Source organism: Girardinichthys multiradiatus, chromosome 9, assembly GCF_021462225.1.
Source record: "Girardinichthys multiradiatus isolate DD_20200921_A chromosome 9, DD_fGirMul_XY1, whole genome shotgun sequence".
Classification (NCBI taxonomy): Eukaryota; Metazoa; Chordata; class Actinopteri; order Cyprinodontiformes; family Goodeidae; genus Girardinichthys; species Girardinichthys multiradiatus.
Window position 1 is genome coordinate 44,639,041 of NC_061802.1, and position 27,449 is coordinate 44,666,489.

Below are 27,449 nucleotides of genomic sequence, written 5' to 3' on the forward strand. Positions count from 1 at the left end.
ATGTTCTTCATTTTATGAAGAATCCGTCTTTCCACAATGATCTCCAGAGGTTCCAGAGGAGTCCCCAAAACAGAACCAGACTTCTTTATCAGCTTGTTGAGCTTTTTTAAGTCCCTGGCTCTGATGCTGCTTCCCCAGCAGATGATGGCAGAAGAGATCACACTCTCCACAACAGACTTATAGAAGATATGCAGCATCTTGCTGCAAACACCAAAGGACCTAAGCTTCCTCAGGAAGTACAGTCTGTTCTGTCCCTTGTAGATGGCTTCACAATTTGTCATGTGTCATGACACATCTGTCATCATAGCTAAGAAATCTCTTACAGCCTGGCTTAGCTGGTGAAGATTATGTGTATTATACAGGATTTTCTCCTATGGCATCACACCTTCCTATGCCATTGTAAAGAAAGGCAGATTGGCAATAGCATAATGTGAACATTAGAGGATACTGTTTTTTGGGGGTTCTGACAGCCTGCAGTGATAGATTTAAGGCCAACAAAGACAATGAATTTAAAAATAGTTATATTTCGTATAGGCTTCGCCCTTTAAGGCTATCGCTAGTGGGTTTATCCCTTCGCGTGCAGCTGAAAACTTTAGTCCACGCCCACCTGCTGTGTGGGCCCCACCCTGATCTGTATAAATTACGGTGAGACCGGACAAACGGCTCCCATTTTTCTTCAGCGACAGCTTAGTAGCACTGATACTACAAGATCGATGGCTAGCGTCGGCACTATCCGCCTTTGCCCGGCTTGTAATACCGGCTACATTATGGGCTACGACCTGCATGCCATCTGCAAAGGCTGCCCCGGTCACTATCACGCTAACCTGGCCCTGACCCCGCAGTCCACCTGCCCTTAAGCCTCAGAATACGAGCCGACGACAGCTCAGCTGTGCTGCGTCCTGACCCTGCTTTTACACCTAAAAGCATCACGAGTTCGTTCAGATTGAGAGTGATAACTCTGGATGGCTTTTAACCTCCTTCTCATAACTCTGAAGAGGAGGCCACCTCTGTCCCGTGCGCACGCTTTCGTGTTGCGTAGCGTGCATGGCAGGACTGCGCTGCTCCCAGCGTCTGTTCGTGCATTACAGAGAAAACTCTGCAGGACGTCCTCTATCTGTCCAGCGCCTCTCACATTGGCTGTGTGAGGCTATTTCACAGGCTTATACTTCCTCTGGATTGGATCCTCCAGAGAATCTCAGAGCTCATTCAACCAGGGGGATTTCATCCTCCACAGCTCTGCATGGAGGAATGACGGTGGAAGACATTTGCACATTGCATGCTCATTTATTTGTTTCTACCTGCGAGATGTGTCAGGTTTCTCCATGACTCATTCTGTTCTCAGAGTTCTGACAGAATGATTATTATTTTGTTGCGTTTATAATTGAGTCACCCTTCCTGCATGCAGACGCAGGGTGCCATAATATTTATTATCAGCCACAGTTTGTGACTTCTGCTGTTATTGTCACTGCGGCTGTAATTTATTAAGCCTCCGTGTGAATAGAGGTTGTTCTCCTCTGTTGTGTTGTCTGTGGCACGAGGTTGTTCCGCTGCATCATTACGCATGATCCAGTTGCTGATCTGTCTCCACGTTTCCTCCTGGAGATTTTTTGACCTGCTCTGCTCATCGTTACACTGTTACAGTTCGTAACCTTCGTTTTCCTATTTACAGCAGCAGATCTGGTATCTCAGCCTTTCCCTGACCAGAGATATTCTTCTCTGTTCATTGTGATGCGCAGGACGATTGGAGTGCGTAATTACGCATTCAGAAGGCTGAGTTTGGTTTAATTTTATGCGAGCAGATGCTTCAGTTGTGGTCTGGATGGACCCAGTGAGGCATAGACTACATCCTGCTTCACCTTTAACCCACTAGCGATAGCGTTAAAGGGCGAAGCCTATACAAAATAGAACGTTGGTTACGTACTGTAACCGCAGATTCTATGAGTATAGGCGCAGCCCTTTAAGCTCTGGGCCTCACTGGTTCCTGGATGGCTGAAGAAAAAGCTATTTGGGAGCCGTTGGTCCGGTCTCACCATAATTATACAGACCAGGGTGGGGCCCACACAGCAGGTGGGCGTGGACTAAAGTTTTCAGTGCTACGCTGCGTGCGAAGGGATAAACCCACTAGCGATAGCCTTATAGGGCGAAGCCTATACTCATAGAATCTGGTGTTACAGTACGTAACCAACGTTTTTTATTGTCACTTTTATTGTAATCACAATAAATATTAGGAGTGGAAAGCTGTGTCTCTGCCAGAAAAGTATGACTCTCCTTGGGCGCGTGTGTTTGGAGCATACAACATGCTAACTTACAGTGGCATGAGATTAAGTGAGACTGGCTTTCCATGCATCTCGTGTTCGAGCTAGTTTACCTGCTTGTTATCCCTTGGTTTGTTTTGATCTCGCTGTAGTCCATGCAGATCTACATTTCAGTGAAGTATCTTTTAGGTGCGATGTTATTTCCAAAGAGCGCCTTATAGTCCAGTCTGGCAATGGTCACAGATCCTTGCCGGTAATAAGTGGAATTAACTTTGTAATTAGCTTTGCCTAGGGATAGGTACAGAGTCCAGTACTTTTATAGGTATTGACCGAATTCCATCAGTACTAACAAGTACCGATTCATGAAAAATCATAGGGTCACTATCTTTTGGTACCTAAACGCACCATTGTGACACTGAGGGAGTGGAAGAGTGGGCGATTTTTCATGCCGGACAGGACACAGCATTGTACGCACAAGAGTGTAATGATATCAGTAGCCACTGGTACTGTCAACAAAGCATCAAGCATCATGATAGAAAGCCCTTAAAACTATGGCTCCACTTTTCAAAATGCATTGCAGATTATGCTCGCTGCAATATTTGTGACGCGAAGTGCAAGGCAGTCGGTGGGAATACTTCTAATCTGAGGAAACGCCCGGTTAAGCACCTGGTTAAGATTTTTCTCAAGGCTAAGGAGTGTTCAGTTTTTGTCAGCCTCAGATCTATGCCTACAACTCCTGTATTCGTCACCGTTTGCAATCGTTAGCGACTTGTCGTCTGCAACCAGCAACAATGGCTGGGTTTTAATTTGTGCATTGAGAAAAACTGCATAGTCAGTTAAGGGTTTTCATGTTGAAGAAATGTTTGAAACAACTCAGATGTTACAATACAAACAGCTGGATGTTGTTTTGATTCATTCATTAAAAGTTACATATTGAGAAATAAATATGTTAAATTAAACAATTTTGAGATTTTATTCTTAAATAAATGTACTACCTCATAAACACAAAAGTACCAAAAACTGGTATCGTTGAGTACCAATTCAGATTCCCAGGTACTGGTTAGATGTGAAAGGATCCCTAGCTTTGACGAAATCGTAATAAACCTTTTTTTTCTTGTATTTTAAGATATTTCCAAAATACTTCAATTTCACACATTCTGCATGGAAAAACATTCTGAAATGGCTCTTGTTGTCCAAGTGATATTTTCTTGGCATGTGATATTCACTATAAACTGTCTGGGTGCCTCACTTAGGCGCATTAGAGTTCTGTCTACTGCGTCAACATTCGGTCATACATAAATAAAAAATTTAAGAAGTTTTGACGCTTGCTAATCGAGTCAGAATCATCCAGGTCCGCATCTTCATGCAATTAATAATTTAAAATTTTCTCTCACCACTAAGAAATATCACGAAACATCACATTAAAATGTTATGTTCATTTCATCCATTGAAATGAATGATAAAAATTATATGAAAACAGGCACTCATGACTAATACTTTGTAAATTTTCATTCTTTGTTCAGAGACAAAATACTATGGTATTATGAACACATGTGGTTTACAAGTCCTTGCCACTGTATAGACAAGTACAAACAGACCAGGGCACAGCAAGGGTAAAGGATGCAGGCCATGTTCTGTGTGGCGTTTGTGTGTTAGTGCAGTTGAGCCTCTGCATTGATCGACCACTAAACTCCCTTGAACACAATGAAAGAAGTATTGATTGGCCAGGTGTTTCTGAGCTGCTCACATACTGATAACAGGACCTTGCACCCGTGAAGCTGAAAGAACTGTGCCCCTCCTTAAAGGACCAACACTTTCCTGCACACAAACTGTCACAAGCATTAACTCTGAATACCACAAGACCAAAGAGACGTAAGCAGCTACAGTTTTGTCTTTTCATAAAAACAAAATTACTAACTAGATTTAAATAGTCAAATTCTACAGTACTGTATTTGGTGCGATTTGGAGTTTCAATGTAAAGTTTTCTGTTGTAGCTCCCATGCTGAAATCAAGGTCAGCCAACAGATCTGAAAACAGTGGGATCACTTAAAAAAATTACAGTGCATCAGGAGCTGCTGTAATAAATCATATTTTATCAGTGTTTGGCTTGTAACTCCCTATTTCAGCTCTGTGCAGTAGATGGCTAAGATATACAACCCTAACCTCAAGGACGGTTTTTACACAAGTCTGTCCTAGCTCTGTTAACTGTAGATGTACCTTTCTACACAGTGGAGATTAAATGACTTGGCAGGTTTCATTCCAACACTAATGCAAATAACATTTTAGGAGATCACAAAGTGTTCTAGCGAAAAAAGGCCCCTAAAACATGCTTCTGTATGATGTATTGTATGACAGTTGAATTTGCAGGGGAGTGCAGAAAAGGGTATGATGTTGTTCTTAAGTTAATGCTGACGAAAAGAGTTTGTGAAAGCTGTTTTCCAGAGAACAAAAAGAAAAATGAAAAAGAAAAATATAATTTTTCAAATCATGAGAAAGCACAGTAACATGGAAAAAAAGAAGTTAAAAAAATGACTGCAGTCTAAGAAATACAACCGCCGGGCAACAAACGAAGAAAGACAGAAAAAAGTGTTAAATGTGTAATAATAATAAATATAATAATATAGTGTGGGACATTTGCAAAACGTAAAAAACAAAAACTAACCTGCTGTCATTATGTCCTGTTACTTCAGTGGTAACTCGTTCTGATAAAATACGATGTCGTTCCACAATTTTTTATTAACTGTCAGAATGTCAGAGCTTGGAGGTGCCTACATCGCTCCAGGATGTGTGTTATTCCCCCTCAGGCCACTATTTGTAAATGCATGTTTTATTTTTAAGTGTTTCATCATCTTTATGCAATTTGTTTTCTTTAGAAATTGTAAAAATCTGTGAGAAAACTGTAACATTGTAAACATTCAAACACTTTTTGCACAAAACACAGTTTTCATGACTTTATGTTGAAAATAAATCAACATTTTATAATCATTTTAATCAATTGTAATCTTTATTTTTGCCATTTTACTTAAAAAAGGATCTAGACTAATACTGCAAAAGCAAACAAACCTATACTTTACTAGTTGTTAGTGGGAACAGCTTTGGGAGTAATTACAGATTTTAATCGTCTTGATTTTAGCTGTTCTTCAAGCTGGATTTCAGGGTTTATCCTGCAAGGTACTCTGTGCTGTACACTGCCTCTGTGGCCTGTAAATATGAATTGTTATCCTCACCTTCCTCCACCTGACATAACAGAGGGGAAGGGTACCTGAGAAGCAGCCAAAAGGACCACTGAAACTCTAGATGCGCTGCACAGATGTGCTGACATAAGAACTATTAGTCATGTACTAAACAAATCTGGCCATTATGTAAGATTGGCAAGAAGAAACCAATTGTCAAAAGAAATTGACAAGGCCTACATAAACCTGTTTCAAGCTATGTAGGGCACACAGCAAACACTGTGGTGGTGCATTATGTCAGGGGGATGATGCTTTTCTTCAGCATGGTCAGGGGAACATACCAGAGTTAATGTGAATACGGATGGAGCAGTGGATACAATGGATAATCATGGAGGAAAACCTTATAGAGGCTCTAAAATACTTGAGTCTGGGAACAATAACCCTAAACATTCAGCCAGATCTACAATGAAGGTGTTAAGATCAGAGGTCGGCGTCCCTGGGTACTCGTGCCATTGGTGGCACGCAATTAGTTAACTGATGGCAGACAGTGCATTAAATAAAACATATGCAGGTTCAACTGTGCACATTGTAAATTAGACGGCACAGACACATCAGTTGCGCTGCTTCTTAACTACAGTATCTTTGATAACAACCCCCCCCCCCAACAGGTACGACCTCTGATTGGCTAGAAATCGCTGACCATCTGGATAGAGGACAAACTGTTTCATTTAAGGGCTGGTAGCTTTTTCAAGCTATGTTGAAACGTCCAGGTTCTGACTGGCCTTAGGAAGTTGTCTGATCAACGCAGCATCAGCACTATGGAAATACAGTAAATTTCAGGACATTCAGGGGTATGGACCAATGTTTTCTTCTCTGATCAAACCAGAAAACCTTTAATGATCAATTCGATTGTCTCTCTTTAACTAGCTGGATACAGAGGATATGGAAATGCGGCTGATTGAACTGAAGAGCTCGACTCAGTGGGGACAAAGTTTGCAAAAGTTTGCAAAAGTACGACAGCAGCTGGAATCCACAGCTGTACATGATCATGGAGCGTGCATTTTCACCTGCTGGTCATCACTACCAGACAAGTTTAACTGTTTCAAGAACATTGCTCAGACCTTTTTGACAGTATTTGGCTCTACATATCTGTGTGAGCAGATTTTCTCACATGAAAAATGTGCTCAGCGCCTCCCGGAGTCGTTTCACTGGTGGACACTCAAAGACTTGTGTGCTCCTTGAAGTTACTAACTGTGATCTAAGTCTGATTTCGATCAAAGCATTTTAATGTGTTAGATCCTCTCAAAGTCCAGATCTAAATCCAAATGAGATTCTGTAGCAAGGCAAACTGATGTCCACATATGATATCCAACTAATCTTGAGCTATTTTGCAAAGAAGAATGAGCAAAAACTACAACTAAAAAAGTATTAACTCGGCAGGCCTAAGAAATGCACAACACACTTTCAGATTTTTATCAACAGAAAGATGTAAATTCCATGCATTCTTTTCTTTACATTACATGACTATGCAGTACTTTGTTGGCCTATCACATAAATTACCGATAAAATACATGTAAATGTGCAATTTCTATTTCTCAAAATGTGAAAAGGTTGAAGATGTATGAATATTGTTGGAAAACACTATGCATCACAAGGAAAACAACACAAATCAATAAATTCAACCACACACATCCTTCCCACACACAGTGTTATTTAACTTTTATTATGTAAATGATTCAACTTCATGCCATGAAAAGAACATTGCCACGGTAACTTACAACTGGAAGAGGAGAATGCAGTTGAAAGCGTGGCTCATGGGCCGGGAGAGGAAAAGGCAGCCAAGCAGATGAAGATTGGGTTGCAGGTTCTCAGCTTGGTCATACAGAGCTGGAGCACTGGACTGTAGTAAACCAGTATCTGTGAGACACATATGGGTTAATGTACAAGGCTGACATATTGGGCAGAGACAAGCTACAGCAGTAGCACATACACGATAACCTCACTGCCCATCACCATCTGGACTCCTTCCACTTCCAGCAACCGTACCTACACATTTAGCATTTATGCACAATGGATGCTTCGTCTAATTGGACATTGTCTATTTTTATCTTGTGAACAGAAAACAGAAAAAGAACTCAGACAAGTCTATTTCCCAGTTAATTATCTTTTTAACTTGTTAGCTCGGTGGAACATTCTGTAGGTTACAGGTGTTTTAAAATCGTACTTTTCCAATCTGCACAAAACAACAGAGGTATGAAGTGCTTTTCACACAATCATTGCTGTTCCGTTCTAGCCACATTGAACATTATTTCATATGTAGAAAACAAAAATAAGAAATAAGCCACGAAGGGGCAGACGATCTGGAGGTCTACCACAAAGCGTAGAGGACCCTCGGAGCAGGAGGTCTGGAGGTCGGCCTTGGAGTCGGGCTGAGAGTCTAGAGGCTTGAAGTCGGGCTGAGAGTCTAGTTGCTTGGAGTTGGGCTGAGAGTCTAGAGGCTTGGAGTCGGGTTGAGAGTCTAGTTGCTTGGAGTCGGGCTGAGAGTCTAGTTGCTTGGAGTCGGGCTGAGAGTCTAGAGGCTTGGAGTCGGGTTGAGAGTCTAGTTGCTTGGAGTCGGGCTGAGAGTCTAGGGGCTTGGAGTCGGGCTGAGAGTCTAGAGGCTTGGAGTCGGGCTGAGAGTCTAGTGGCTTGAAGTCGGGCTGAGAGTCTAGAGGCTTGGAGTCGGGCTGAGAGTCTAGTGGCTTGGAGTCGGGCTGAGAGTCTAGGGGCTTGGAGTCGGGCTGAGAGTCTAGAGGCTTGAAGTCGGGCTGAGAGTCTAGAGGCTTGGAGTCGGGTTGAGAGTCTAGTTGCTTGGAGTCGGGCTGAGAGTCTAGGGGCTTGGAGTCGGGCTGAGAGTCTAGAGGCTTGGAGTCGGGTTGAGAGTCTAGTTGCTTGGAGTCGGGCTGAGAGTCTAGGGGCTTGGAGTCGGGCTGAGAGTCTAGTGGCTTGAAGTCGGGCTGAGAGTCTAGAGGCTTGGAGTCGGGCTGAGAGTCTAGTGGCTTGGAGTCGGGCTGAGAGTCTAGAGGCTTGGAGTCGGGTTGAGAGTCTAGTTGCTTGGAGTCGGGCTGAGAGTCTAGTGGCTTGGAGTCGGGCTGAGAGTCTAGAGGCTTGGAGTCGGGTTGAGAGTCTAGTTGCTTGGAGTCGGGCTGAGAGTCTAGAGGCTTGGAGTCGGGCTGAGAGTCTAGAGGCTTGGAGTCGGGTTGAGAGTCTAGTTGCTTGGAGTCGGGTTGAGAGTCTAGTTGCTTGGAGTCGGGCTGAGAGTCTAGTTGCTTGGAGTCGGGCTGAGAGTCTAGTTGCTTGGAGTCGGGCTGAGAGTCTAGAGGCTTGGAGTCGGGCTGAGAGTCTAGAGGCTTGGAGTCGGGCTGAGAGTCTAGTGGCTTGGGGTCGGGCTGAGAGTCTAGTGGCTTGGAGTCGGGCTGAGAGTCTAGAGGCTTGGAGTCGGGCTGAGAGTCTAGAGGCTTGGAGTCGGGCTGAGAGTCTGGAGACTTGAAGTCAAAGTCACTCCCTCAAGACCATGAGTCTGCAGACTGGGAGTCTGGTCTGTTGTTGGCCGTAAAGTCTCGGGGTTTGAAGTCAGTCTTTAAATCTGAAGACTGAAGTCTGGTTCAAGGTCGAGTCTTAAGTCTGTCTTTACTGCAGGCTGCGGCTCTGGAGACTTGGCTAGAGGCGGTTCATCCTTGAACCCATCTTGGAACTCGGGAACTCGGGACAGAGGACGTTCATCCTTGAACCCCTCTCGGAACTCTGGGACTTGGATAGGAGGTTTGTCGGCTAGCTGGGAAACCGTTTTTTGGGCAGTCAGCCGGGGCTCTGAAAGCTTAACAGCCGACTGAGGCGCAGGAGAATTAGCTGCCGGCTGAGGCGCAGAAGATGTGGCTGCCGGCTGAGGCGCAGAAGACGTGGCTGCCGGCTGAGGTACAGAATACGTGGACCCACAATCATTCAGGGAAGCAGTGCAAAAACGGCTGGAGTCTGGGAAAACAGCAGATGGCTCCGGAGATGCCGCAGGTGGGCCCGGAGAAGCTGCAAGTGAGCCCAGATTTGGCACTGGAGCTCGTTTTGATGGGGTTGGTGGACCTCTGGTGGAGACCAAAGCTGGATTGTCTGCAGAACATTCAGAGACGGCTGAAGCAGGAGGTGAAGACGGTGACGGAACCGGCACTGAAGCTTGGATAGATGGGGTTGGTGAACCTCCAGCGGAGACTGAAGTTGGAGCGTCAAAAAAACCCACACCAGGAAACTCCTCTTGGAGTGCCTGAAGCATGGATGCAGAGTCCTGAGGATTTGTGGCCAGATGAAGAGCTGCCTCTATGCAGCGAGAGTCAAAGTAGGCTGCTTGAATGGCAGCCAAACCAGTCTGAACCCATGCTGGAGTTGAAGATTTTACTGGAGGAAGGGTAACTGGGTGCTCCTCTGTCTGCCCCTTGCGGCCACTAGAGGGCACTGGGAGATCACCAGGAGCAGCCGGGGAACCCGGAAGCGAAGTTGGGGATGCCTGATGTGTGGAAGGTGAGCCAGACGGACCCTCAGGGAGGAGGAAGGAGGCGCCCATCCGATACACCCCTGAAGAAACACTTTTCCGACGACGATGTCGTCCAGGGCGGGAAGAGAAGCCATTAAGGAACTCGGGATCAGAAGTGGAACAGACCAGTTGATGAGGAGGCAGAGAACTATCCTGTATGGGACAAAAGTGGCGTGCGGATGTGGATGGCTCGGCTGGGGCCGCTGCGGATGTGAATGACGTGGCTGGAGTTGCTGTGGGCGAAGAGAGCTGAGCAGCGGGCGCTGTGGGCGAAGAGACCTGGGCAGCGGCCGCTGCAGGCGTGGATGGCAGATGACAATGGCGCCTACGGCGCGAGGAGAAAGACATCGGAGCAGGTGGAGTGACAGTGGTGCGGTTCTGGCCCGGTTCATAGCCTGGTGGCGCCAGCACCAGATGGGATCCTTCAAAAACCTCCTCTATCTCCTCCAACAGAAGGGGAGAAGGCAGGGTCTCTATGTCCTCCCCATACAATGCTCTGGCTTCCTCTTCCTGCTGCTGAATCCACCTAAGAAGGTTGGCCGCCATGTCTGCTCGGTCCTGATTTTGGCTGGTTCCTTCTGTCAGGGTTGTGGGTTTGGTGGCAGGACCAGAATGCAGAACACAGCGAGCAGGTTGCATGGTGAGTCAATGACGTTTGAATAGTAAGGCAACGTTTTACAGGCAGGTAGTCCAGGCATACAATCAGGAGACAAACAAACCATAAGGAGGAACATGGGAATACAACAAGTGTTGTTAGCATAAGGAACCAGCGGGGAACAACGAAAACTAGAGAGCTTATAAGCTGAGGTAAGTGGAGTATGGACCAATGAGACAGGGAGGCAGGTAATCAGAGGAAACATGAAACAGGTGTGGACCAGGCTGCAGGGAACTGATAGAATATGTTACTATGGGAACGGGAGCTAGAGAATGCAGAGACTGGAAGGGAGAACTAAACTAAACTAGAGACAAGTCTAGAGAAAAGAAACCTAAACATAAACTAACATAAATAGTAATTCTAGGAAGAACTAAACAGGGGCATGGGAAAAAGCTAAACTAATGGAAAACAGACCTAAGGAAACCTGACATAAAACACAAAACAAAATCCGGAAGAAACACTAACTAGAGAAAGCAGGGACATGAAGAACTAAACTAAAGAGCTAGGCTGGGAAAGAACAGCTAATCTTAAGGGGAACAAGCAACTGGGTAAATAATAACAAAAAGGGGTCTTAGAGAATGACATGAGCTTGAATGAACGTCTTTATTATATGAGGTTTTGTGAATTTTCGTCAGAACTCCATTTCACAGGAAGTGTTTGGGCAACCATGGACAGTGTGCAGTGGCGATCAAAATGTGGCTAAAAGAAATGAACAGTTGGCTCAGTGAAACACTTGCAATAAGATTATATTATGCAAAGGAGGGTGCACGATCAGCATGATTAAACACCTCTGGAGTCATGGTATAGAAGTAACAGAGTGCGCACCTTTCCTACGCTGCCTCTTTCTTCAGCTCTGACACTCAGCCTATAGCCGCATTGCAGTCAGAATCCGTTAAATAAAACAATAAAATACGTCTTTTACCAACATTGAGGCAGCTAACAAGTTATACTGGACCAAAAACAGATTTTATTTTTTTTCCTCAAACACTTCAACAATCCCCGCTTTAAATTAAATTGGAAAGTTCAGTAACTAAATTCCCTAAGTTATTATTTAGATATTCTTTAAATCAATTTCACACCAACTGGTGTTTTCAAGTCTTTATTTCTCTTAAATATGACAATTTTATGCTTACAGCTAATGAAAACACAACATTTAAGATTATAATATTATGTCAGACCAATAAATGAACATACTTTTAATAGCTGCTTAAAGGTTGTTAATCTTAATAGGTATTTTTAATCTAACAAACGAGCCTCATTGCATATGGCTGTATAAGACCTTTGAAAATGAAATATTGCGATACAAAAGCTGTGAAAAACTTGGTTTCACTTGAATGATAGGGTGGTACATTTAACTGAACCTATCTGTTGCACCAGTGCTGCCAGTTAGGAATGTTAGTCTGGAGCCCTGCAAAAACAAAAAACGTCTTACCTGCTTCTGCATTTTCAGCCTCTTCTTCTTCCTCCTCTTCTTCTGTGGCTATCTGATTTTCCGTGCTCACCTGATCCATTACAATACACTCTGCAACACCTGTCTTGAATACAGCATAATAAACCAAGTCAGAATTTATCATATTAACACTTCCCAATAGAGTGTCACAACAGAAGGCTGAACATGTTTCCTACCATTACATCTGACAAGGAGAATCCCAAAGTGAAAACAACAGACCAGAAGTAACTCATTGATTTTTCATCTGCAAAACTGACACTCTGGCTAAAAATTATAAAAAAGCTAAATCAATTAACTATAAATCTGGCTAAATGGGGCACATTTAAGAAAAATCGGTTCATGTATTTTAAAAAAAAATATTTTTACCAGCAAACAATTTAGAGGTTCCCTAAAATATTTTGAAAAAAGAAATTGACTGAACTGTGTGCATGTTTATGAATGTTATCAAACGGTAATTTCGCAACCTGTGAAGTGAAACTGCAGAATCACTGTGAACTTCAGTTCTCTGGAATTCTAAAGCACACTGATTAATCACAATGTCTTTAACAACAATAGCAACACAACTCATTACATATATTTAGGAAATGAAGGAATGTCTTAAAGAAGCATAAACCCCACAAACACACAGCAGCAGCAGATCATTTCTTGAAAGTCACCAGGTCAGGGGTCAGCAACCCTGGGCAGTTGCAAGCAAGAGGTTAACTGATGGCACACAGTGCATTAAACTTCGAAAGTGTATAAAAAAATACACCTACGTATATGGCCACCAGTGCACATTCCAAATTAGCTAGCACAGACACACCAGTTGACCCACTTCCTTATGATGGTGTCCTAGCTAACACACCACCTACCGGGTTCAACCTCTGATTGGCTAGAAATCGCTGACCATCTTGAGTTACAGGAATACATAGATAAATCCAAAGACTCAAGACAGAATTCACAACGTCTTTTCAAGACATTCAAGGGTATGGACCAGTGTTTTCTTCTCTGATCAAACCAGAAAAGCTTTAATGATCATTTAGATTGTCTCTCTGGCTGGATACAGAGGATATGGAAATGCGGACTGAGCTGATTGAACTGAAGAGCTCAACTCTGTGGGGACAAAGTTTGCAGAACCACGACAGCAGCTGGAATCCACAGCTGTACATGATCATGGAGCGTGCATTTTCACCTGCTGGTCATCACTACCAGACAAGTTTAACTGTCTCAAGAACATTGCTCAGACCTTTTTGACAGTATTTGGCTCTAAATATCTGTGTGAACAGATTTTCTCTCACATGAAAAATGTGCTCAGCGCCTCCCAGAGTCGTTTCACTGGTGGACACTCAAAGACTTGTGTGCTCCTTGAAGTTACTAATGCCCCTTTTCCACTAGTCCCTACTCAGCACGGTTTGGTACAGCTCTTCTCACTTTTAGGCTTTTCCAGGCTTCCAGGTTTCGTCTTGTCACCAGCACCCTTCTCTGAATCTCTTCTTTCACTTTGAGTCAAGCTATAGACCAAATTGTTGTGTTTGTGTCTCCTACAAATCAAATCACATTGGTATTTTGGACTGTGGGGTTGGGCGATGATCCCGCCCACATTGAGATGGCACTCCAATGTAATGAAGAAGAACCAAATCATGTAGAGTAGAACTGACTTGAGATGAACCGCGTTGAGTAGGTACTAATTGAAAAGGGACATAAGTTTGATCCCCAGATAACAGAACTGGCCAATACAAAGCAGAGGCAGGCATCTCGTTAACAGGTATGTCCCTGTATTACCATACACATTACGTTGGCTGCGTTTATTTTTTTCTCATGGTAAATGGTAAATGGCCTGCACTTGTATAGTGCTTTATCAAGTCCCAGAGACCCCAAAGCCCTTTACACTACATTCAGTCATCCACCCATTCATACACTGACAGTGGTAGACCTTTTGTAAAACAGTTACATAACGTTGTTGTCTATAATGCATGACCGTTGATTTGCAGCGTTAATAAATTTAATGTTAATACATTGATTGATATGGCACATTGAGTTCTGAGGAAATTTGTGATGGCACTCCTTATCAGAAAGGAAGCCAACACTCTAAATGATCCTCTGCTTGATTTTATTTGTGACCATACCCCGTTTGAAACCATAAAGTCCTACTTTTAATAAAGGAATTACTGCATCTTTTGTCACTGATGTGAGCTCTGTAACAATTTAGGTTAACAGAAACAATTAGCACAGATAAATTTAAACTGATATTACTGAATAATAATACAAAACTTTAAACCACTTTGAGATGGTTAGTACTCTCCCACTACAAATCTCCATCTAAAAGTTGCTGATAAATGAAAACCAAAACACCCTCACCAAAGGTTTTTATGGCAGGTAAATTGCTACGCTGGTAACCTGTACATTATTAAATGCAGTGAAAAAACAGGATATGAATACTCGCCCCTGAAAACGACCCAGATTCCTAGAAAATGTTCGTGTTATCAACATATGTCACTAAGAAGGTCGTAAACAGAAGTAGGAGAGAATTAAATAAATGGAACGGTTCCTGCTTTGTTCTCCTTCTGACCTTTAGAAATTCCAGCTGAACCACTTGACATTTCTGGAGAAGTTCCACAAACAGGTAAACGAGCAAGGCCTAGAAAGTAAAAAAAAGGACGTGAATCATGAAAAAAGGTAAATAAAGAAGACAGACAGACAGGCAGACAGAGAGGTAGGTAGGTGGGTATTAACATTACCTGAACAAAGAAGCCAACAAGGAAGGAGATCAGGAAGGGCACCAGTCCAGCATGTGATATGGTGACTGGAAGACCTGGAAATTAATATAATGTTGAGCTGTTTCTGAAGTTGATTCTCACCCAGGTAAAAGAGAAAATGCACACTGACAACCTTTTTGTGTGTCATTCAGACATGTGTGTCTGTGCTGGCTCAAGCTTTCTATAAAATTTAACTGACAGTGCTGATTTCCATATGAGATTTAAGTGGCTGAGCAAGTATTAAGTTGGAAGGACTGGACCTTTGTGGAACTACATGAAAACTCTGCTCAAAACAAAGCAGTTAAATGTAATGTCCCATGTAATTTCCACCTCTACAAAAATCTCTTGTATTGGCCACACTTCATAAAACACATTTAAATTTCCTCTGTATGAAGATGGACAGAGCTTTAATTACCCTCCAATTGAAGTTATATTTCAGAAAGGACATGTAGTAGAAAGAGCAAACAGCTCCCATAGAACCTTTACCTTTATTTTACTGCAAGTAGCGTCTGTTCAAAGCCACTACAAAATCGGGGCATGAATCTTTTTAAACTTAACATCCCAGTTTGGATTTTTCAGGATGTCCATAACGTTCCTAAGGTTTATTTAACCTGTTAAGCAAGGAGAGGTTTTAGAGTAATTTCAGTCTGAAATTATATAACTTAAACAAGCCACGTATAGCTCCACAGATATAAAGTCTACATGCAAACATTTGGTCCTTATGTAAAGGTAATACATAAAATAATTTTTTTTTCCAGTGGAACCCCTATTGCAACTCTTACTATGGCTGAGTTATTTGTAATTAAACTAAGGAAAAATCTAATTTTTTAAGCCTCGCCAAAATTAATTAATGAACATTCAAAAACACCATGAAAATCCTTTTGAAAGAGAGGACAAGATGACAACCTAAGGAGAAGCCTTAGAAAGAGGCTCAGGCTAGCTGGGCTTCATAAAGCCTCCCTCAACCTCCGCTGACGGGAGGCGTGAAAAATCCTCCACCTTAAAACAACTATCCATGGCGAAACTACCAGCGTCACTCTGCTCTCTCTCCACGTTTCAATATGTCAGAAAATTAAGCTAGCTGCCACTTGACCACACCCCACTTAGCCCCAGCAGGCATCCCCACACTTGGCGGTGCCGCTTAGTGTCTCTTGGCGCTGCCCACTTTGGTGACATTTTTCTAAAACTGTCTGGGGGCTGAGTTATGCTTTCACATTGGGTTTAGTTCCACTTTAATATTGAAACTCATAAACTTTACTGTTTTTGGCAAATATTCAGTCAATCATTTTCTACCGCTTATTCCATAGTGGGTCACGGGGAGCTGGTGCCTATCTCCAGCAGTCTATGGGCAGGAGGCGGGGTACACCCTGGACAGGTCGCCAGTCCATCGCAGGGCAACACACAAACAACCATGCACACACTCATTCATACACCTAAGGGCAATTTAGAGTGACCAATTAACCTAACAGGCATGTCTTTGGACTGTGGGAGGAAGCTGGAGTACCCGGTGAGAACCCACGCATGCACGGGGAGAACATGCAAACTCTATGTAGAAAGACCCCTGGCTGGAAATTGAACCCAGGATCTTCTTGCTGCAAGGCAACAGTGCTACCAACTGCGCCACCGTGCAGCCCTTTTTTGGAAAGCATCAAATTCAAAATTTGTGAATATTTGCAAAAGAAAAGATGAAATTTATCAGTTTGAACATTAAATATCTTTGTGGTGTATTAAATTGCATACAGGTTGAACAGGATTTGCAAATTATTGTATTCTGTTTTCTTTCTGCAGAGTATGTGTATTGAAAAGCGACAATATAGTTTTAGACACTGATGAAAGTTGACAAGAAAGGGTTTTGACCAGTTACTAAGTGATGAGTAGAGAATTAGAATCTCCATAAATCCATGAATCTCAGGTATAAATGTTTCAAAACTTACCTAAAATTCCAGTTCCTAGTATTGTAGCAATGGTCAAAAAGTCTAGAAAGACAAAGTGTTGAAAAACAATAACATTAAGGCAAGAAAGGTTTTACCCTGTATTTCTTTAGTACAGTTAAAGACTATGTTACATAAGAAAGAAAAAAAAAACTTTTCATGAGCTCCTAAAATAAGGTAAACATTCAATTTGATATATAATATATTTACAAATATAACAGAAAATAATACAAAACAGTGTTTTATTACTGATCATTTACCAGTTTTTGTTGACTATAATTAAAATTATAAAGATGACAGGTCTAAGAGTAACACAGGGTATAAAATAATTAAAACTGAGCATACACTACACACAAAGTCTGTGGTTGAATGAAGGACTCCAGTATGTCTACAAACAAAGAATGCCCTATCTCACAAATTCCTTAAAAATAGAATAATTTAAGCAGTAAATCAAATACAAAAACAAATATAAAAAGGTAACCAATGCAATAAGAACCTGTAAGAAAGAATATATCAAAATAATTTAGAACTCAGTTATAAAAACACAAAAGGTAAATGGAGTGATTTAAATAGTATAATTACCAATAAAAAGACAAGGCAATAAATGTTGAAATGAACCGATGCTGAGAGAAACAGTAGCTCAATGTTTTTGAAAGCAGTCAAAGAAAAGGCAATTTATAACAGTGTAAATGGTTTCAAGAATAAAACGAACACAGACTGGATTAACACTGACATGGGAACAATGGAGAGGGTAATAGAGGGTATTTTTAGGCCATTAATGTATAGTTTCAACTTGTCTTTTCACAATGATGTTTTTCCAAAGCAGTTGAAAGTAGCAAGAGTTGTTCCCATTTACAAAGCAGGCGACAGACACCACTTTATAAAGAAATATGCAGAGTGTCATTCATTCTTTTTAAAGGTCAGATTTTAAAAAATGTGTTTTTGTACTGATGACACAAATATTTTCTGTTCTGGCGTGGAATTGCAATACTTTTGGAAGTGGTCACAAAAGAAATAAAAATTGGTGTCATATAAATGAATTGTCTTTAAATGTGAAGAAAGCTAATTTTATGGTGTTTGGAATTCATAAGAAATAATTTGTGAGTAATATATAACATACAGAGAGTAAATAAAAGTTCACTAAAACTTGTATGTTAGTCCCAATCCCAACCAAATTATTTAAGGAAGTGTTCCCTCTGATTACCAGTTATTATCCAATTATTATCCAATCTTCCATTCTTATCTAAAATTCTTGAGAAAATAGTTGCTAATCAAATGTGTGAGCATTTACACAGAAATGACCTGTTTGAAGAGTTTCAGTCAGGCTTCAGAGCTCATCATAGCACTGAAACAGCTCTGCTGAAAGTCACTAATGATATTCTTATGGCCTCAGATAATGGACTTGTGTCTGTACTGGTTCTGTTAGATCTCAGTGCTGCATTTGATACAATTGATCACAATGTTCTCTTAGAAAGGCTGGAATATGGTGTAGAGATCAGGGGAACAGCGCTAGGCTTGTTTAAATCTTATTTGTCTGACAGATTCCAGTTTGTTCATGTAAATGATAAATCATCTTTAAACTCCAGGGTTAATTGTGGAGTACCACAGGGTTCAGAACTTGGGCCAATTCTCTTTACTATATATATGCTTCCAATAGGTCAAATTATCAGGCAGCATGGGATACATTTTCACTGTTACGCTGATGACACTCAGCTTTACTTATCCATAAATCCTGATGAGCTCAACCAGTTAGATAGACTACAAGCATGTCTTGAAGACATGAAAACTTGGATGACTTTAAATTTTCTGCTTCTAAATTCAGACAAGACAGAAGTTGTCGTCTATGGACCAGAATCTTTGAAAAAGAAACTGCTTAGTCAATCACTTAACCTGGATGGCATTAAATTGACCTCCGATAATAAAGTAAAAAACCTTGGTGTTATTTTTGACCAGGACATGTCATTTAAATCCTATATTAAACAGGTTTCTAGGATTTCCTTCTTTCACCTCCGGAACATTGCCAAAATTAGAAATATCCTATCCAGGAGTGACGCTGAAAAGCTAGCCCATGCATTTGTTACTTTAAGGCTGGACTATTGTAATTCGTTACTATGAGGATGTCCACAAAATACAGTTAAAAGCCTTCAGCTGATTCAAAATGCTGCAGCAAGAGTTCTGATGAAAATTAAAAAGAGAGATCATATTTCCCCAACTTTAGCTTCTCTTCATTGGCTCCCTGTTAAATCCAGAATAGAATTTAAAATTCTCCTCCTCACATATAGAGCCCTTAATGATCTAGTTCCATCATACATCAGAGATCTGATTGTTCCATATATTCCTAACAGAGCACTTCGTTCTCAGACTGCAGGTTTACTGGTGGTTCCTAGAGTCTCTAGAAGTAGAATGGGAGGCAGATCCTTTAGTTATCAGGCTCCTCTCCTGTGGAACCAGCTCCCAGTTTTAGTCCGTGAGGCAGACACCCTGTCTACTTTTAAGGCTAGGCTTAAAACCTTCCTTTTTGATAAAGCTTAGTTAGAGTGGCTTAGGCTATCCTGAGCTATCTCTGTAGTTATGCTGCTATAGGCTTAGGCTGCTGGAGGACATGCTGACCACTTTCACCCTCTTTGCTACATTCTCACATTACTCTCCAATTTTGCATTATTTGCTGTTATTTCAGCTTTTAACCTTGTTCTCCCTCTTTTCTCTTCCTAGAAGCTACACCTGGCCTGGCTCTGTGTCTACCTGTGACACCTTTCTGGAGAGGGGCATCGTCCAAGCTTCTGCTGGCAACAACTTAATGCTCACCCTCTAGTGATGATCCACTTGGCCCTGTCTTTCAGTGTTTAACCCTTTCTCTCTCCTAGACGTGGCGATTGACTGACCTTTTACTGTAACTAATTATATGTGCTCTCTTTCAGACTCTAACCTTGAAAACTGGCTCAGAGTTTATCTGTCCTTTCTTTTTAGGTGAAATGATTAATGTTGGAAAATATTCATGCTATGCTTAAAGGATCTTTATTGCTATGCTCAAGTATGTTTAATAATGTGTGAAATAAAATGTATTGTGTAACTTAGAGGTCTGCAAACAGGCTTCTTTGTGTGTGTTGGACTTAGATATCATCTGCCCAGTAACAGAAGTTATATCTGTATGTATACTTCTGCATATCTCTGAAGGGTCAAAAGTGGAAAAAACAGGAAGTGCTGAAAAAGCAGCTGAATGGGTGTCAGACAGCTCCAGATATGAAATCAGACAGTCGATTAAAATGTATGTTCAATGGTTAGGATTAATTGGAATGTATGTACCTGACTGTTGTGAAGTGCCTTGAGACAACATGTGTTGTGAATTGGCGCTATATAAATAAACTGAATTGAATTGAATTGAATTCTTGGTGTGATCTTAGACCTTGAAATCAATTGGAAATCTCACATGAAATATGTTTGAGGAAAGTGGGTCCTGAGCATTGATGTGCAGGGGAAAACGAGGCATATTTACATCAAAAGCATTATACTATGTATTGATGTTTACTTATTTAAAGAAACTGTCATCCGAGAGAGAAAGTGGATATAATTTAAGTAATAATTGTTTTCAATAAGCTAGTGAGAGTTGGCATCACTCATGGTTTTCAACATGTTTGGTTAAAAGCATTATAGATGTACTTTATTTTTTTATCTATGTTAAAAGAATGAAGATAAATATTTGCCAGGTTACTTTTGCACAAAAGGTTTTTATAAGCTGACTACACTACCCAAAGAGACAGGGCACCTTTTTGGTTTCTGCAATATGTTAAATGCATTGAACCAAATGCACTTTATTTTCCTGTTAATGTATCACAGTTCAATAAATTGAACATGAATATAATATCTGGCTGGTTTTGTTGACTAGATGGTTTTGCGCATTAATTTTAAAGTAATAAATATTGATATTGGAATTGAATCTAATGAAATTCAATCTAGGCTAAAAACCTTCCAAATATCAACTTGTTAAACTCTATAAAGAACAGAATGGCAAGAACCAACGACATTCTTCACAACAGGCAAATTTAATAAAAAAACTCCTTCAAAATTTAACATTTTGCTTAAGTCTTTCACGTCTGTGTAGACCAGTTAAAGAAAAATGTTTTAACGGAAACAGCTGACACTGACTTAAAATTTCTCACTACTTGTGACTGGAATGAAATTTAATTCTTGATCTTTTCAAATACTGATAGCAAGGATAGGTAAATCATTGGGATAAGTATGTGAAACCGCTGACTGATTTTAAACAGTTACTAACAACTTCCTGACCTTTAGTTTCTTGTTAGCTGGTAAATGGGCTGAATTTATACAGCGCTTTTCCAGGTATACATACTGCTCAAAGCGCTTTATACTAAAGCCCCATTCACCCAATCACACACACATTCCTACATCAATAGGCAGATTGGTAGGATAAGTGCCTTGCCCAGGGGCACAACGACATGTAGCAGGAGGAAGCTGGAATTCAACCCACAACCTTCCGATTACAAGACAACTCCTCTCCCCACTGAGATATAGTCGTCTCCTTGTTATCAATGTATCGACATCAAAATAACAATAAATAAATGTCATATTCAAAAATATTGTAGCTGTCAATATATTACATTATTTTGGCATAATCAATGTCATTAATGTTGCTTTTCTGTTAAATAAATTTATTTAATCATTTTCTACATGTTTTTTGTAAATGCTTTTTACTCAAGTATACCCTACTATGAGACTCTCACACAGACCCAAGTCTACATCACACATAGTGGGTCAGAGAAACTGAAAGATATAAAATGTCCTTTGTTTGGTATTCTGATGAATTTTGCTGCCTGCAAGCCACAATTAGAAATAATTGCTTTTTCCAATATCATTACAAGCTGTGACAATGTGATGCAGTTTTGAGGCTATTTGCCAACCCCTAGTGGACAGTCTGTAGTTTTAATAGCTTAACTTTGATCATATTGGATTTCTAGTTTACTCTGCATCCCTCCAGCTACAGATATAATCACAGAGATATGCCGCGGGATGACACTACCTCAAACAAAAGTGAAGTATACAAAGCAGATCTTATTCGCTGTGGTGTTATATAGAGAGATGCTAGTAGAGACTGTTAAATAACCCGACAGTCTTAAATAGTTCTATTTAGTTCTATACGCTCCTTTGGGATTTTTTCTTGTAGAGGAATTTAAAAGTCTGACAAAAAACAAAACTTAGTCAACAATATCTTGAGTAAATGTATTTCTAATAACACTATTGATATGAAATTCACATTGGATGTCAGTAACAATCCAAATAATCCATGTTCTCAAAGAAATCCATAAATGCAGTTTTGCCTCCTGTATGCTTTTATCTACAGTCAGAAAGGTGACTAAAAGGGGTTCCTAGAGCATCCTGGTTAGAGATGTTCAAACTCCTTTTTGTTGGCCACAAAGGTGATTACTCCAGTGAAGCTCAGGACCCAAGATGACTGAATAAATTATAATTTTCAACAAACTTTTTATATGAATGTTTCTTTTTATGTTTTAAGACAGTGAGTTAACAAATAAGAAAAAGTTACCATTCTTTCAAACATTCCACACACAAATATTTTGTGGAACATTGTGATACTCCAATTTTATTAAACTTGAGAAAAAAAGAAAGTTTGATTGCCCTTTTAATTTTATAGTAGAGTCCATTGTTAGGCAAGAAGCTATAAAACTAGAGCCATGTGACAACAATAATAGTTTCTAAATTTTGCGACAACATTGTCAATTGCAATAAATCTGCATTTTCATTGCTTGTCTTTCCTTATTTGTCCATATGATGCTTCCAACTCACTTCGACTTTTTGCATCTTTGGCTCTATCATCTATGCCAGTTGTTAGCATCTAATGTGGTAAGACTCCACTCAACATGCTGATCACTAGCATGCAAAGTCAAACTTGGGAATCTATCAGCCAACAAAAATATTGCATTCTGAACCATCCTGTGTACACAGTGGTGCTGCAGTGACAGTATATTTGCAATAAATTGTGCAGCCCGATGTAAAACTTCTCTGTGTTGTGACAAGTTCAACTGTTGTTGATACTGACGTGCCGGCCACATTTCAGCTCCATTACTTGGACTCTAAGGAGCTCAAATCATCACAAGAGATCATTTTATAAATCAGCATGGATGTGAATGTGATTCCTCTGTTGGTTGTCCAGTTCTGCCTGTATTTTGAAATGCTTCAGTCTGATACAACTTAAAAGTACACTTATGTTAAATTGAAGGTAAGAAATCAAGGAAAAAGTTTTCCCAACTGCTTATCTTTGCAATTATCTGTTGTGTAATTAGTTCTGTTCTTTGGCTAACAACATCATCAAATGAATTATGTCATTCTTACACATTTTAATGGTTTGTAAGGCATTTCAGGAAAAAAGTTTAATATTAAAGTTTAATGAACAACATGAAATGTAAAGATTAGATTTTTTGTTTTGAATTTACTGTGATTCAGTCCATACAAATCATTTTCAAACCATTTGAGCTGAAAACTTTATGTGTGTTTTTGTAATGCGGCTAAATTCATTTTATTACAGTCAAAAAATGCAAAGTAAAAACATCAGAGAAAAATTAGAAATTGGTGATGCATGTTGTTGGCTGACAAACTGGTCAGATCTGACAGTAATCTTTTTACACACCTGGACAAAATTGTTGGTACCCCTCGGTTAATGAAAGAAAAACCCACAATGGTCACAGAAATGACTTGAATCTGACAAAGGTAATAATGAATAAAAAGTTTATGAAAATGAACAAACAAAAGTCAGACATTGCTTTTCAAACATGCTTCGACCGAATTATTTAAATAAATAAACTCATGAAACAGGCTTGTACAAAAATGATGGTACCCCTGAATATAATGTGACCAAAGGGACATGTTAAATCAAGGTGTGTCCATTAATTAGCATCACAGGTGTCTACGTTCTTGTAATTAGTCAGTGGGTCTATATATAGGGCTACAGGTAGTCACTGTGCTGATTGGTGACATGGTGTGTACCACACTCAACATGGACCAGAGGAAGCGAAGGAAAGAGTTGTCTCAGGAGATTAGAAAGAAAATTATAGACAAGCATGTTAAAGGTAAAGGTTATAAGACCATCTTCAAGCAGCTTCATGTTCCTGTGACTACAGTTGCACATATTATTCAGAAATTTAAGATCAATTTAAGACGGATAATACGAACGTTAACAAAAGAGCCCAGAAAAACGTCTAAAGAGATTAAAGGTGAACTTCAAGCTCAAGGAACATCAGTGTCAGATCGCACCATCCGACGTTGTTTGAGGCAAAGTTGACTTAATGGGAGACGACCAAGGAGACCATTGTTGAAAACAAATCAGAAAAAAGCCAGACTGGAATTTACCAAACTACATGTTGAAAAGCCACAAAGCTTCTGGGAGAATGTCCTTTGGACAGATGAGACAAAAATGGAACTTTTTGGCAAGGCACATCAGCTCTATGCTTGCAGACGTAAAAATGAAGCATATGAAGAAAAGAACACTGTTCCTGCTGTGAAACATGGAGGAGGCTCTGTTATGTTCTGGGGCTGCTTTGCTGCATCTGGCACAGGGTGTCTTGAATCTGTGCAGGTATAATGAAATCTCAAGACTATCAAGGGATTCTAGAGAGAATTGTGCTGCCCAGTGTCAGAAAGCTTGGTGTCAGTCGCAGGTCATGGGTCTTGCAACAGGATAATGACCCAAAACACACAGCTAAAAACACCCAAGAATGCCTAAGAGGAAAACATTGGACTATTCTGAAGTGGCCTTCATGAGCCCTGACCTAAATCCTATTGAGCATATTTGGAAGGAGCTGAAACATGCCGTCTGGAAAAGGCACCCTTCAAACCTGAGACAACTGGAGCAGTTTGCTCATGAGGAGTGGTCCAGAATACCTGCTGAGAGGTGCAGAAGTCTCATTGACACTTATAAGAATTGTTTGATTGCAGAGATTGCCTCAAAAGGTTATGCAACAAAATATTAACTTAAGGGTACCATCATTTTTCTCCAGGCCTGTTTCATGAGTTTTTTTTTTTTTTTTTTCATAATTCGGTTGAAGCATGTTTGTGTCAGGATCTGTGCTTTGTGTGTCTGTTGGTGCTTTTACTGTGCTCAGCCCCTAGATGGCGTGGAATCTGGAGGAGAGGTGACAGGTGTTCGCTATTCCCCTGATTATTCTGCAGAGGACTATTTAAGGAGGAGGCTGCCAGCAACTCACTGCCAGAGTGTTGCCCTTAGTGGTACTACTCAGCCACATTACCTTTGCCTTTGACCTTGCCTTGTACACCAAGTAACTTTGTCTTTGTATCCTGCAGGTTTCCTGAGCCTGATTTTGCCTTGCATTGAATCCTGCCTGGATAAACTGTCTTCTGGAAGGAAGCAATCCAGTTCCATGAACAAAGACTCAAGTCTCTCATGACTTCGTTGGATCACGCCGGCTGGCAGCCTCCTGATTCCTGCGTACCTCGGACCTCCATCTGCAAACCCTGTCCACTCTCCTCCCTCCATCACACCTCGTGGATTACAAACTCTCCTGGCTTACCATATCCACCAACTTCAGTCTCACCGGCAAACAACCACTTGGTTTCTCCACTCCCCCTCTGGCAGATCCCTTCACCATTCTTTGTAAGACAGATTTATTATTTTCATGAGTTCAGCCCCAGAGTTATCCCTGCTTATTTCTACAGTTTGCATCTTGGTTCCAGTTCCCTGCATTATTCACCCAGTTGTAAATAAACACTTTACCGAACAATACTTCTCAAGTAATCTTGTCTCCATGTTCCCAGGTTGAAAACCTTTGGTCGGCTCCCATGCCAAGCCAGCTTCGATCAAGCAAGCTCTGTGTTAGATCCACCTGACAATCCTTCCGCAGTTGCTCTCTGCAGCCTTGCACTCTCAGCAACCACCTGCCTGCATGCTCTCCAACCAAACACCTCTCAGCCTCAGATCCTTCTGTCTCCTCCATATTGGATAACACTCTTGCAACCCAACCATCCTTCACTCTCAGAAATCTCTCCAGGACGTTGAGGCCCCTCCATAAGTTAAACCACAACATCTACACAGTGAGTTACTGCTCCTCTTTCTTAAAGCATTACCCTTGTCACCTTCCTCCCTGATCTAACTTTTCTTCTTGTCCTCCAGACACCAAAGAAGCTGTAAGCTCGAGACTCCAGTTCCCTTCTCAGTATTACCCCATTCTTTGTAAATAAACCTCTTACTTGATTGTTACCCCATTTGGTGTGTGATTTCTGCATGTGGGTCAGGAAGCTTCCTAGAGTCATAATAGTTTGGGTCATTTTTTTTCAATCCGTTCAGTTTTCCCTATTCTCTGTTACATTTGTTTGAACTGTTACGTCACAGTATTTACCACATAATTTCTACATAAGGTCATGGACTTCCGGCTGACCAATTGCATGTATCCACCATTTTTCTTTCTCGCTGTGATTTTGTAGTCCAAGCTCAAATATGCAGAAGGTGCAAGAGGATAAGTCTAATGGTTGTTGGGTATATTAACCCACACACTTCATGACACCGCCCCCAGCATCAGAACCTCTTCAAAGTGCGGGGTTACATTTTATTTTTCATGCAAATGTACCCACATCATGAGTTGGATCCGTTAGAAGAAGAGGAAGCTGGACGGACTTGGCAGGCAAAACTGTATAGTGAGGGTCTGCTGGGAACGTCCCTCGGCCAGGGATGTATTAAACTCCCACATCCAGGAGAGCTTAAAATTCCAGGGAAGGTTGGAGACATAGACTCCAAGTGGACAATGGTCTTTGCATCTCTTGTCGATACTGTGGCCATTAGGTCTGCGGTACCAATCCCTGAACCCGGTGGTGGACATCGGCAGTAAGAGATGCCATCAAGCTGAAGAAGGAGTTCTATTGGCTGTGGTTGGCTTGTGGGAGTCCTGAAGCGGCTGACAGGTAACATGAGGCCAAGCGTGCCGCGACCTGGGCTGAGGCAGAGGCAAAAACTACCGGTCGGCCTAAAGCAATTCTGACAAAATGTCCAATGTCTCAGGAGAGGGAAGCAGTGTTTCGCCAACAGTGTTTAAAGTAGGGGAAAGGAGCTGCTGACCTCTACTGGGGGACATTATCGGGCGGTAGAAGGAGTACTTTGAGGATTTCCTCATTCCTGCCATTACACCTTCCCTGGTAGAAGCAGAGACTGGGGACTCAGAGTTGGACGTCACCCAGGCTGAAGTCACCAAGGTGGTCAAAAAGGTCCGCAGTGGCAAGGCTTCAGGGGTGGACGAGATCCTCCCTGAGTACCTCAAGTCTCTGGATGTTGTGGGGCTGTCATGGTTGACACACCTCTTTAACAGTGCGTGCCAGTAAAGCCTATGCCAGGGTGTTGGACAGGAGAGTGCGGCCGATAGTTGAACCTTGGCAGGAAGAGCACTGTGGTTTTCGTCCCAGCCGTGGAACACTGGACACACCCTCTACAGGATGCTCAAGGGTTCATGGGAGTTTGCCCAACCGGTCCACATGTGTTTTCTGGACCTGGAGAAGGCATTCAACCGTGTCCCTCATGGTGCCCTGTGGGGGGCACTCCAGGAATATGGAGTCGGAGACCTTTTATTAGGGGATATCCAGTCTCTGTACAAGCGAAGTAGGGGTTTGGTCCGCACTGCCGGACCTGTTCTCGGTGCATGTTGGACTTGGAAGGGCTTC

At 41.4% G+C, this 27,449-nt stretch overlaps 1 protein-coding gene and 1 long non-coding RNA gene across 3 annotated transcripts in view; one reads left to right on the forward strand and one right to left on the reverse strand.

The window, feature by feature from the left end:
• si:ch211-51h4.2 overlaps positions 1-27,449 on the reverse strand; it is a 142,447-nt gene that overhangs the window by 113,339 nt on the left and 1,659 nt on the right. For both annotated transcript variants that reach the window (XM_047375732.1, XM_047375731.1), the window contains exons 2-6: positions 16,764-16,805; positions 14,812-14,885; positions 14,643-14,711; positions 12,077-12,179; positions 7,207-7,345 (exon numbers count right to left, since the gene is read on the reverse strand). In XM_047375732.1, coding sequence (XP_047231688.1) covers positions 7,207-7,345; positions 12,077-12,179; positions 14,643-14,711; positions 14,812-14,885; positions 16,764-16,805 — 427 coding nt within the window. The remainder of the gene's footprint in view (positions 1-7,206; positions 7,346-12,076; positions 12,180-14,642; positions 14,712-14,811; positions 14,886-16,763; positions 16,806-27,449) is intronic.
• On the forward strand, positions 25,084-26,168 carry LOC124874388. Its single transcript, XR_007039789.1, has 3 exons — positions 25,084-25,398; positions 25,560-25,835; positions 25,915-26,168. It is a non-coding gene; the product is annotated as an uncharacterized LOC124874388 (long non-coding RNA).